The following is a 12,864-nucleotide window of genomic DNA, read 5'->3' on the forward strand; positions in this document are numbered from 1 at the left end:
TTGACCAAAATCGTCAGTGTAAATTTAACTCGGATAGTGTTATTTTTAACACTATTGCAGTGTTTATATAATCCTCACCAGTCCAGTGTTAAAATTACACTTTCAATAGTGTTATAAAATAACACCATCAATGGTGTTGTTTTATGACACTTTGGAGTGTTGTTTTATGACACTTTGGAGTGTTGTTTTATGACACTTTGGAGTGTTGTTTTATGACACTTTGGAGTGTTGTTTTATGTCACTTTGGAGTGTTGTTTTATGACACTTTGGAGTGTCACTTTTAAGTGTATTTAACACTAATCAGCACTAATATTTGATTAAAATTTTAACAAGTGTTTTTAACATGTTCTAATTATCAATTTGTTATGATATTGTGAAATTCACAGCAAACACCAGTTTGGTTGTAGTTAAGTGTTTGCAATAGTGAAAACACTCCCATAATCAAAATTTACAAAATTTCACATTTCACATGAGGCAACAGAATAATGTGAAAGATAAATGCCATAAATGCCATTCATCTCTATTAAGCCTGAACGTAATTGCCTTTGAGGCTCAAGAAATACAACGATACATAAACAAATTAAATAAAAATCCTTTAATTCCAAAGGTCTTCCAAGCACCAAAACAAACTGGCCACCAATCAGCTGCTTTAATACAACTAAAAATAAAATAGAGGCACAACATACTGACCAACACCACTATGTGCACATTGCAAGTCAAACGGTTTGTAACTGATGAGATTGTCTGCTTTCACAACATCCTTTTCTTCAATCTTAAACACTTTGTAGGCATGAAAATGCTCACTGAAATTATCGACCACAAGCTTGTCCACAAGGAAGTACGTGGTACTGTCAGCTAAAATGATCTTTCTTATTTGACTAAATACAGGCATTTCATTTTTAACATCACAGCAAATGATTAGTCCTTGTCTGTACTCTGTTCCACTTATTTTGATCCAGGTAGAAGAAAATAAGTCTTTTGGTGCTGCATGCAGCGCTTTTGCAAAGATCTCTGTATTGTCCTCAGTGTCCACATTAAATGATTTCAAGTGTCCATGTTCGATGCGATTTAAAGGTGACGTCTCCCAGTGGTATCCTATGGAGATCTGGTGTTTTTTTGCAAGGGACTTTGTGACATTTTTAAAGTTCTTAACAGTGTTTTTGAAAACCTTATGTTTAGCTTCAAACCTCATGCTCCACATATGTATTAGAGGCCCAATTTTTCTTATGCACTATTTGTCATACCACTTCCTTGCAGTTTACCAATTATTGACGCACAAATATGTTTCACATTTGCAATAAGATCAGTTCCTTTCTCCTCAAAGCCATTATTTTCTGGGCTCTGCGTGGTATTGGTTTCGCTTTCTTTAGTGTCACCATCTGAACAGTTAACAGGATTTTCTGCATCAAGATTTTGCGAAAGATCCTTTTCACGAACAGCTAAATGTTTTTTGAAACCCGAATATGTAGAAAACTGTCGCCTACAACGATCTTGTGCACAAACCAACTTAAACCTGGTGCTTGGATAGAAACTATGGTCAAGTCTTAAATGAGTTATTAGTAACTGGCAAGCAGCATGAACAGCTTGACAGATGAAACACCTGAACATTTTTTAAACCTAGTTAAAGAATTTTGCTCGAAGCTCACAAACTCTTGGAGATCCACTTGTTGTTGTAGCGTCGATGTTGTAGATCGTTGTTTGCACAAAGGTGAAGAGCTGGACCAGGGACTCATCATAGGACAGGTTGAAAACGTAGTGACATTTGAACAGTTCATCAAAAGCACCCAATGAGCTGGTGGCTTGGCAGGGGATGAGGTGCTTGTCCACAACAATGTAGAATGCACCAGTTTTGTTTGGTGTGCGACCAACTGCAAGAATGTATGGCTGCTTCCCCTCTCGTCTCTGCAGGTGTTCATCAATGCTGCAGTTTGACTGAGAAACAAAAACACATACAAATGAAATAGACATTTTTATAATCGTATTTATTGCTGAAACACTCCAGTATGGTCATCCAGCAACCAACAAATGTATAAAATTTTCCACAAATAGATGGTGAGAAACTAATTAAATGTTTTGCTTTTATGTGAAGGGAATAAACCTATGAAACTGGAAAGAACACTTAATAATCATCAAACTTATATAGCGCTTGTTTAGGACACTCAAAGATGCTTTCATGCACTCTCACATTCACACACTGCTAGTGATGGTAAGCTACTTTGTAGTCACAGCCGCCCTGGGGAGGTCTAACAGAGGCGAGGCTGCCATTTGGCGCCGTCAGCCCCTCTGACCACCACCAACACAGGCAAGTTGGGTGAAGTGTCTTGGCCAAGGACACAACAGCAGAATACACCTGGCGGGGGCTGGAATCGAGCCCATGATCCTCCATTTATGAGGCAACCAGCATTACCACCTGAGCTACTGCTGCACCAGTAAAAAAGCAGTTGAGAAATGAGCAACTTAAATTTTTTAAATGCTTCCTGCATGCTATACAGCAAACTGCATATGGTGTGTACATATGGCAATAAGAAAACTATAAAAATTACTTTTGTAATGACAACTTGCATATAGGAAATAATCCATGCATCATTCGTTCTATTCCATCTATCCATTTTTAATCACTTATCCAGGGTCGGGTCGCGGGGGCAGCAGCCTAAGCTGAGAGGACCAGACTTCCCTCTTCACAGCCACTTGGGCTCCTCTTGAGAAATCCCAAGGCGTTCCCTGCATTCATTTCAGCCGCTTGGGTAGTGACCAAAAGAAAGATTGCGGATACAAGCGGCCAAAATTAGTTTTCTCCACAGGGAGTCTGGGTTCTCCCTTCAAGATAGGGTGGGAACCTCAGTCATCCGGGAGGGGCTCGGAGTCGACTCGCAGCTCCTCTGCGTTGAGAGGAGCCAGAGAAGCTACTGTTCCCGTGACCCAACCCCGGACAAGCAGCTGAAAATGTATGAATGGATAACCAAATAAACAAAATTTGCCTTTTTTAAACTTTGTTTAAATAGAAAATGAAAAGAACGAATGATACACGGATAGGAAATAATAGTCTGTTGCTAATGGGTTACCCTAGTTTATTAGACTGTAATAGAAGAGGCGTATTCACCTTGTGAAAGTGCACCATTTTGTCCACCGCATCACAGGGGCTAATTTTTGTCCTCTTTCGACCAGCAGTGGGTGGCAACAAATGAAGAAGGAGCAGCAGAGAAGCCATATCACTGTCCCAGTCTTTTGGCAGGGAAAAAGAAGGCATATTAAAATTCACAAATAAAAAAGCTTGAGCTTGCTGGACTACAATGCAAGAGTGTGAGTAGCCTTACTGGAGTCATCATCTGTTGAAAGGTTCTCAGCAGCTTTCAGAAGTTGGCGAACCTCCGCCGATTGAGTCAGATTTCGGGCCTCATCAATAACCTTGGGTTTAAATGTCGTGTCCCATTTCTCAAGCATTTTAGAAGAGGTTTCAGCTCCAAGCAACAGTTGGAAGTCTTGGTTTACCTATTAATCATTAACGCATGAAAATGCTTTAATTAAATAAGCACCATTGTCAAAATCTGACCAGCTAAGACTGCAGTCAATTGCAGTCGTATTAAAAATACCACTTACTAGTCCTTTAACGTCTAAAAAACGTGGGAATGTTTTGAAGACATCTGCACTTGTCTGTGGATCATGCACAAGGTCCTGTCGATGTTGAAAGGTCATATTCATCTTTTGAAAGACAACTGTCTCATCGTTACAGTGAAGAAGAAATGAAACTGCCTCCCTGCAGGCATCTCCATCAAGCTGTTGAGGCACTGTGGTTGCTGTTCTTTTACGGTTTGGTCCTTGCACATGAGGTGAGGTGGCTACCTTCTCTGGCCTCTTATATTACTCCTGGACATGGTTTTGAGGCGCCACGCTAAATATCCTGTGCCTTTTTCCCCATCATAGAAGTGCTCCTGTCAATGAAATTAAAAAAAAATATTAGAAAATAATGTTCACTCACATATCTCAGAAGAGCAACTTAAATTTTACACAAATTTAATTTTCAAATATGGGGTACAACCATAGACTGTACATATACTGGACAATTCGATTCCATAGGCTTCAATAACACGTTATCTGTCCATAATGGGAGGTGTCCACCACCGCCATTTTGACCGTGTCACAGGTTCCGTCCAGCCCAGACAATTCCATAAAAGGGAAGAGAGGAGGCGCTGAGGGTGTGGCTGTAAGGCTGGGCTCGAGTGACGACACCCAGGCGAACTAGCTACGAGCTAACCTGAAGCTAACCCTGGCTAACCCAAAGCTAAAGCGGAGGTGGGAGCCGAGCTAACGGATGTAGCCACCTAGCTTCAACCCAACCGGAGCTAACTGGAACACCCATCGACCTGAACCTCACACGGAGTTTAGGTGGAGGTTTTCTGCGCCTGTTCGTGAGAAGTACCTGTATTAAAAAAGTTTTAAATCGGTAAGTTTATAATTTATTTCCGTAATGAATACATTTTGCTTTGAGCAAGTTTTCAGTAGTTTTTTTCGGCGCTATCACTCCTGAGTCGCACCAGCCATTAAATGTATCATGAAGAAGAGAAAATATATTTAAGTCGTACTTTGGGGGGACATTTTATTATCTTTCTTACAAAATCTGAGACCAAACGTTTCACATTGCAACACAAGCACCGGTAACCATAACAGAATGAACAGCCAGCAGAGGAGAGGATGGCGGTGTTTCAAACCCTCCCGGCCGGCGTGTAGAGCTCATTCCTGGGCTGGAGCCGTCCCTCAGCACCCCGCCACAGGCTCTAACAGATGCTGGCGGTGTTTCATATATTTCCAAAACGTAATACTTGTTTGTATCTTGTACAGCCAACTAGCCTTTATTCTGGACTCAGTACAATTTACCAAAAGTAAAGAGACATTATACAGATGAAGTAAGCACAAGATAACTTACTGGAAGACACAGAGTTATCATCAGAACCAGAACAAGAGAGCCTGATAACAGTCATGTGAAAATAACAGTTAAAAAGTATGTATGTACAATAGAAATAAAAATATATTAGAATTAGTGTAACTCACTGTGATCCAAACAATAAATCAGCCATAGCTGATTAGTAAATATGACATGAGGTTTGGGAGTTTTTAAGTTTCATTCTTTTATTACATTTTTTTCTTAGATCTATTAAAAGGTCGCCATGGCAGCCTGTATGTCAACGTCAGCTACACAAAGCAAGTGTAAGTACCAAGTACTTGTCTTGACCACTTCATGTATGGTTTTGTACTTTAAACAGCTAGGCCAAACCTGTTATTTTTTCTCCATAGCCATTTGGATCATTGGAGACAGCTGAGTGAGGCGTGGTGCCCAGAGAGCTGCAGAGACAACCTTGGCCTCCCTGACGTCTGTGTCTCTTGGTTTGGTTGGGGCGGACCATCGACATACATACATACATGTGCCGACACTTTGCGCCCTGTTTTATAAAATGTAGTGTTAAAAATAAATGTTTTTGCTCAATTACTGGAATTTCTTTGGTTAAGACAAAAGTGAGGAATAATCATTTACAAGTTATTTGTACAACAGGCCCATTTTAAATCCCAACAGTTTCTTAGCAGACAATAGAAATGTGTTCTTTACTAACTTTACTTGGTTTGAAAATCTTACTAAAATAAACTTGAGTGCCGTATTGCAAAACCCAATCATACTTGTTATGTAAACATTAGCTTTGTAGATATTTTTTACAGATATATATTTGTGTGCAACAAAAACCAAACTTAAATAATTTGTCATTCTTTATTGAAAAACAACAAAATACAGGTATACAGAAGTGTGGGAAAATAATGTGAAAGTATTGCACTATAAATGAAGTGAGATGAGATGAAGGTGAGATGAAGGTGGACGCCAGCGGGCTGGACGCCGGACGAAGAAACCTGGAGACGGATCGCTCAGAAAGGAAGGGAAGAGCTTCCTCTTACCTTGATGGAATTAAAGTTAGCCGTTGTCTGAACGCCCAACCGTACGGTCTGAGGTCAAAGGTCACAGGAAACACACCAGTCAGCAGTCATACAGATGCATAAAAATAACTGTAGCCATGGCAACCAGCTGACATGTCCCCACTTTCACCAGCACCTGGTGCCTGCCGGGTCACCTGAATTCCTGTGTGATGTCAGCACGGTCGGCCGTGACTGCGGCCATCAGAGGTGACCTCTGATCAGCTGAATGAACTCACCTTCCAGGGTGACGCCGTGTTAGAGTCGGCTTCATCCTGTAAACAAACAAACAAACAAATGAGTGGTAACATAAACACCACGTCTGGTTCTGGTGGAGGCGGAGGACAACACGCACCTTTCCAGGAGCAGAACCCAGATGTTCTTGTTGCTAGAAACAGACGAGCAGAGTTAAACCAGGAAGTGAGAGGGACCAGCTGCTGCAGACAGGTGACGCTCACCTGAGCCGGAACCATAGGAGCCTCCTCAGCCATCAGACCTGACTCCAGTTCAGATGCCACCTTGTTGATGTCCCTCAGGCGGTACTCTTTGTCCTTCAGGTCCTGCAGGACAAAAGCACCTGCTGATTACCTTGTTGCTGTCGGGTTAACAGGTCTGGTGTTAGAACGTGGTGGATAAGAATGTTCTGACGGGCCGAGGGTTCTGAACTCACCCTGCAGGACTGGGCCTGCTCCTTCAGGGCCTGGATGCTGCTGCCGTAAGCCGACAGGTCCGACATCAGGGCCTCGTGCTTCTTCAGGAGAGCCTGTGGAGCAGAACATCAGAACCTTCAGCTCGTCTGACACAAGTGGAGCTTTCTCGCAGCGATGGTCCAATCGGATCCGCCACTGTAAAACAAACCCTGCTCAGTTCACCGCAGACGCAGCTCTGCGGGTGTTTAGTGGAAAAGCGTGAGCCTTCTGCCGGCTGCCACGTGTCATGGCTGCCCTGCAGCGGGAACACACATCACAGCTTGTAAACCGTTTGAAATAAGAGCGACGGGAACACGTTTGTCATCACTTCCTGTGCGAGGCCAGCACTTCTACCCCTAACCCATGAGACGCTCAAACGAGCAACGACGTCTGGTAGACAACCGAAGGAAATGACAAATACAGAAACACTAATTATGAAGGACTGGAAAGAGAGCAAAGAAAAGCGATTGGAGTTTCTCAGGAAGGGACTTCCATACCCCGGCCAAGTCCTCGTCTTTCCCTTAGTCTGGACTTCCAACGATGGGCTCCTTCTCCCTCATCCAGGACTCGGCCTTATTAGCATCCGCAAAGTACTGCTGGGCCTGCAGAGAGTCCTCCAGGTCCTGCCTCCTCTGGGACGCCTTGGCCTTCAGCGTGTCCCAACGTCCATGAAGCTCCCACAGTTTAGTCTTCACTTCCTCACCAGCGAAGTGACCTGGACCCAAAAAAAGTGAGCCAGAACCTGCAGACACCTCAGAAACATGTCAGGACCAGACCTGCTCATCCTTCTTCCACCATGGTCTCTCCTTTCTGGGTGACAGCCTTGATGCGAGGTTCATGACCTGTGATCTCAGCCTGCAGAGCCTGGTGCTTCTTCAGCAGGTTCTGGACACCAATCAGGTCCTTCCCTGAGGACACATGTTAGAGTTCAGCATTATGCAGTAGACAGACCAGTTTAACCCAGGGGTTTCTTTCTTCTACAATCTGCTCTTTAACTGTATTATTTCCTGCTATTTCAGCTGTTAACTTTATTTTCTCTCTAAGTGTTTTTCTCCCCAGAAGAAGCTACAATGATGTTCTGCTGAGCTGTGGTGGCCTCATGGAGGGGGCCATCGGCTAGCACACTGCTGCTAACCACTTAAACATTCTCCCTCTCCTGATAGTAACATTTTACTTTCTTTGACGTTGGATGTGCTACTACTAGTTTACCCGTTTAATTATAGATTCACTAGGATAAATACAATAAAGTTTATCTCTCACCTAATAGAATATTTACTGTGGCGAGCCCGTGAAGAGGTGTAGGAGAATGCGACAAATTTGTCTGTTAAAAAGTCTGTTATGTACAAAAAACACAATATCATCACACTATTTTGGACCGATACATGACGGTCAGGTCCGGCTTGGGGAGAAAATATGACACGTCTTTCAGGATGGACTTCATCTTTGGTAGCTGGCGAAGCCGGGAAAAGCAGGATCTAACCACCTGGCTAATGTGGGAGTCCATCCGCATCTCTGGGTCCAAAACCACCCCCAGGTTAGTGATGGTTGGCTTCGCTAGCTGCAAAAACAGGGTTGCAGGACAGGACTAACTGCAGTGGGAGAGGGAGGAACAAATATTCCAGTTATAAATATTAAATATTTGAACAAATAAATATTTGTTAAAAGGAAGAAACTGATGATGACTTTAAGATTAGAGGAATGTTCTAGAACGGGTCTGGAACCAACGATGGCCCTTTGGATCAAATTTGGATTAAAAAAATAGCTCATGATTTTATTTATGGATGGAATAAAAATACAGGTTGTAAGCATCTTCTCAGTATCTTCATGTTGCACGACTTTCCACAGCAGAAGGACACAAAAACTGCCAGAATTATGATTAGAAAGATTTACGTTTTAATCTCAGAATCCCAACTTTTCCCAGAATCTTCACATTATTCTATGAATTCAGAGAAAATATACATTTTTCAGAGGTCTCGCTCCCCTGTTGTGGATACTTCTCAAAATTCAACCATTTTTTCTTTTCAAAAGCTTTAGTAAGAGTTTGGACTCTAAACAAGTTTTACTTTGCAGACTGCTTGTCTACACCTTCATCAGATCTGCTCATAATAAAACATTTGGGTTATATTTAATGCCCAGGAAGATGCTCTTCCTGGGCATTAAGTTATCAAAAACAGATAAAAGTATTTTTTACCATAATTTTAACTGCTATCAGCTGATAAAAATAATAAAAAACAGCCTGATCATTAAAGGGGTGTAAGTGAAACCGCGCGGATCACACAAACCATCATGCTGTCTATATGACTTTGAAAATATATAGTTTAATTACAGTTTGATTTATTTGACATCTGTATAATGTTTATTATTTTGTTTTTTCCCCCTAAATGCCTAACGTTTTAGTTTTACATGAATATTAGTCATTCATCACAATACATAAAGTTACACATTTTAAATTTTAATAGGGGAAGACTGCAGGAGGGAGCGGTAAAATACAGAAATCCCCATCAAAAACAAGAAACTTTACGAGTCTGATGAAACCCGCTGGAGTTCCTTCAGCAGGCCTGGTGGCAGCTACAACGACCCAGTGGCTGTGCTTGGTCAATGTTATCGAGCTCAGTCCGGCTCGGCCGTGAACGAGCCGAGGCGACATCCTGCTCTGCTTAAGAAGAAGTGTTATTTTCCGCTTCAGAAGAAGCGTCCGTGTTTTACGCTTTCTCAGAGACATGTCACGTTGCTAAGTTGCGCCGCGCGCTAACACGTCAATAGTGCAGCATAGCCTGCTCGAGGTTTTAAGGGTTCAGATGAAAACACCCTACCACTCAGGCTGCTTACACATCGATATTAAGTTGTCGCTGTTGCGCTCACGCCGTAATACGGTAGATGCGGTTAAAGTCAGACATGAAAAACTCCACGAGCGGTCAGACCGCGCAGCAGCTAGGCGCAGCAAGTAGGCGCCGGATCGGTCAGGCTGCCCGGCCTGACCGCTGGGGATTACCGGATGGAAGAATGGACACAGAAGTCTCCCTCTTAGCGCTCCGTCATATTTCAACCCATTTTTATCTTAAATGCACTGGGTTTTACCCTATTACCCATCTAAATATGCCCTATTAATTATTTTACCGTATTTTACATTTAAATTTCATGGTTAAACAGTACATGCTACATGTTAAACTGATAGTTAGCTAGCTACTTCGGTAAACTAAGCTAGTTTAAAGGTGGCAGTGACATAAAATACGAATATAGATTTTAACTTACCGAAAAAAATGAAGTGGAGACTCCTTGGACGCTCTATTAGTGCAATTAATACCATTGCAAGTCATTTTGTCCAACAATTGCACCAATAATATCCAAAGAAGAATACACAAACACAGAGACTCAAAATGCCGGAGCAGTTTCCAAGCCAGACCGAGGCTGTACTGAGGCCTTTCCACGGAGCTAGCTCTGTGGTCACGTGGGTCTGAGGCGGCGGTCACGTGTGTCGGATGCTCATTAATTATACAGAATTTTAGGCTTTCAATACACTTAAACAGAAGAGTGAGAAAAAAATTCACCCCCCTCAGAGTTGTCATGAGTATAAACTAGATAATTTAGACAAAAAACATGTTTTGGCACCAGGCTGTAAACATGTTTATTTCTGCTGTGAAATCGGCATTTTTAACATGGGAGTCAATGAGGATTTGCTCGCTTCTGGCACCAGCCCCCAGCGGATGAGGGTGGAACTGCAATTTTTCTTACTTCCGGGATGGGACCATTTTTAGAGCGGCATTGTGGGGGCTTGGTCTACATGGATTCACTCTCATTCATCTGTCGTAGGGTTTAGAGCTGCTGTTTGGATATGTTTTAACTGTTTACTTCCCTCATAGTGACAATATAAATTCAAATGTGAGGTTTTTAAACAGGGTAAAACAACAAGAAGTCAGATTTTAAATTCATTAAACAAAATTTAAATGTGCTAATGAAAAAGTAAACGTTAAACTTTTTTCTTGAGCTAAATAAATAACTGCTAATGTGAGTTTGTAAATCAAGAAAAAAGTTTGAGTTTTCATTTGTCATTTCCGAGGAAAAATGAATGCAGCCTAATTAGAAAGTAGAGTTGGTGAAAAAAAATCATATTTCTCTAAAACAAATTCACGTACAAATGAATCTCATGGTTTAATCCATCAAATCCAAATAAGTTTGGTGCAATTCAAGACAAGGAGGCTGGGTTTGGGGTATGCAATAAAGCTTCATGAATACTTGCTCCTCAGTCAGATCCTCCGAACAATTCTGCCTTTCCTGGCAGGATCCGCTGTTTACCTCTTTCTTATTCACTTTCTCTTTTTTAATAACAATTTTTTACTTCTCTCTGTTATATTATATTTTTAAATCATTTTTTAATCTTGTTGTTTTTTGTTTTTACATTTTTGTTCTTGGGCAACTTGTAATTTTTCTCTTGAGAGGAGCCATACAAAACCAACACCAAAACATGACTGTGGATCACTTCGTATATTAGAACTGACTTCTATCAAATGTTTTTTTCAAGTATTTTGACTTAAAACAATGTCAGAAACATTTTACTACCATGAAGTTACGTGGCTGGCAAGCCATCCTAGAAAGGAAGAAAGAAAGAAGATCTTTTATATAGCACCTCTCAAGATAAAAAGTACGAGGTGCTTCACAAGAACAAAAATGTAAAAAATAAGAAAGATAAAAAAAGTCTTCAGCTGCTTTTTAAAGGAGACAACTGAGCCCACTGATCTCAGGCTTAGGGGGAGAGAGATCCAGAGTCTGGGGGCCAAAGCAGCAAATGATCTGTCACCTTTGGTCTTTAGCCTGGTGCTGCACAACCAGCAGGCTTTGAACACTGGACCTCAGGGACCTGCTGGGGGTGTAGGGACAAAGAAGATCACCAATGCAAGATGGTCCTTGTCCATGTAATGCCCTATAGACCAGAACCAGGATGTTGGACCAGAATCTGAAGTTGACTGGCACCCAGTGAAGCTGGAGGAGTGATGCGGGTGTACTTTGATGATTTGATCAGAAGCTGAGGACAGGCATTCTGACCCACCTGCAGGGAGGTTTTGCTCAGACAAGAGAAAAGCAAGCTGCAGTAGTCTAAGTGTGAGGAGTACAAGTTTCCTATATTTACACTTGCATTCTCATGAAGCACAGTCAGATGTGAGAGTCTGTATGAAGTAAAACTTTGCTGCAAAGAACCAGCCTCCATAGCACACAAACCCAAAAGAGGTCTGGTGTCAAAATAAAGTAGAGATCATAAGAATGCGTTCTGTGAGTTTATTAAACTGCGTGCCGAGTCAGAGTTGAACTCGTCTTGGTAAAGATGTTTCAGTACAGCTGACATTCTATTTTTGGTTTTTCACCACAATTCTCACTTCCTCTTACTGAATAACTGCATGCCTCCCTAATGACAATCTGAGAACATCAGTTAAATTTCTCCAAAATATTAAATTATGATTTTTTATTGGTTTCAATGATCGCCTAGTCTTTGGAAACTTGTTGTGAGTCTGTAGATTTGGAATAGTTTGCTGTTTGTGTTGTTTCAGTAAAGTACATTCAGGGTGAAGATGTAAAAATTATTTAACAAAAGGTTTAATCTTCACCAAACACCACATGTGTCCCCAGAGTCAAAAAGATCCAAACACCTTTTAAATGAACCAGAACTTCAGAGGAGATGTGAAAACACCCTAGGTGAAACACTCGCCTCTGACGCCACTTCTCCTCCTTCATTTTATCACAGTAGACCCGATGATCAAACCAGATTTTTCATTTCAACGCCGAGAGGTTTAAGTGTTTACCTCACATGCCAGTGACCGTTCAAGGGCGTCATACCAGGTGACCCCACTCCCTAACCAGATGTACCCGGTTTACCCACTGACTGTCACACATGAACAAATGCACTGAAAGCCACTCTTGTGTCCGCTTTAAATAATCATTAATAACAAGCCTCCAGCAGGAAGTCACATGCATTATAAAATAAAGACATTTTGGTGTCGCTATGGGATGTATCTTGTTATTTCACAGAGTCACAACTGAGGGTTTTGAGAGATCTCTGCAGAAAATATTTGTTAATGGCCACTTTAGCAATTCTAAACCGTCCTTAAGAATGCTTAAAAACGTGTAAAGGTTGATTCTGAGGACCCAGAAATTGAGCCCAACATAGGAGTGAGTGTTAGTGGAAAATGAGCTGTAGAGTCTAGATTCAGGACTCCTGAATCTTCTTGCAGCT

At 41.7% G+C, this 12,864-nt stretch overlaps 1 protein-coding gene and 1 non-coding gene across 2 annotated transcripts; both read right to left on the reverse strand.

Moving 5' to 3' along the window:
* Window positions 1-1,481: 1,481 nt before the first annotated feature.
* On the reverse strand, window positions 1,482-3,367 carry LOC107384646 (uncharacterized). Its single transcript, XR_011516304.1, has 3 exons — window positions 3,315-3,367; window positions 3,101-3,222; window positions 1,482-1,932 (listed from the first exon to the last, which is right to left on the reverse strand). It is a non-coding gene; the product is annotated as an uncharacterized protein (transcript).
* Window positions 3,368-5,204: 1,837 nt separating this feature from the next.
* Window positions 5,205-9,880, reverse strand: LOC129164936 (spectrin alpha chain, non-erythrocytic 1-like). Its single transcript, XM_070544023.1, has 6 exons — window positions 7,139-9,880; window positions 6,623-6,715; window positions 6,411-6,512; window positions 6,308-6,340; window positions 6,192-6,227; window positions 5,205-5,985 (listed from the first exon to the last, which is right to left on the reverse strand). The coding sequence occupies exons 2-6, from the start codon at window positions 6,686-6,688 to the stop codon at window positions 5,908-5,910; spliced, it is 315 nt and encodes a 104-aa protein (XP_070400124.1). The 5' UTR covers window positions 6,689-6,715; window positions 7,139-9,880; the 3' UTR covers window positions 5,205-5,907.
* Window positions 9,881-12,864: the final 2,984 nt, after the last annotated feature.

This window comes from Nothobranchius furzeri, chromosome 14 (assembly GCF_043380555.1).
Source record: "Nothobranchius furzeri strain GRZ-AD chromosome 14, NfurGRZ-RIMD1, whole genome shotgun sequence".
Taxonomy (NCBI): Eukaryota; Metazoa; Chordata; class Actinopteri; order Cyprinodontiformes; family Nothobranchiidae; genus Nothobranchius; species Nothobranchius furzeri.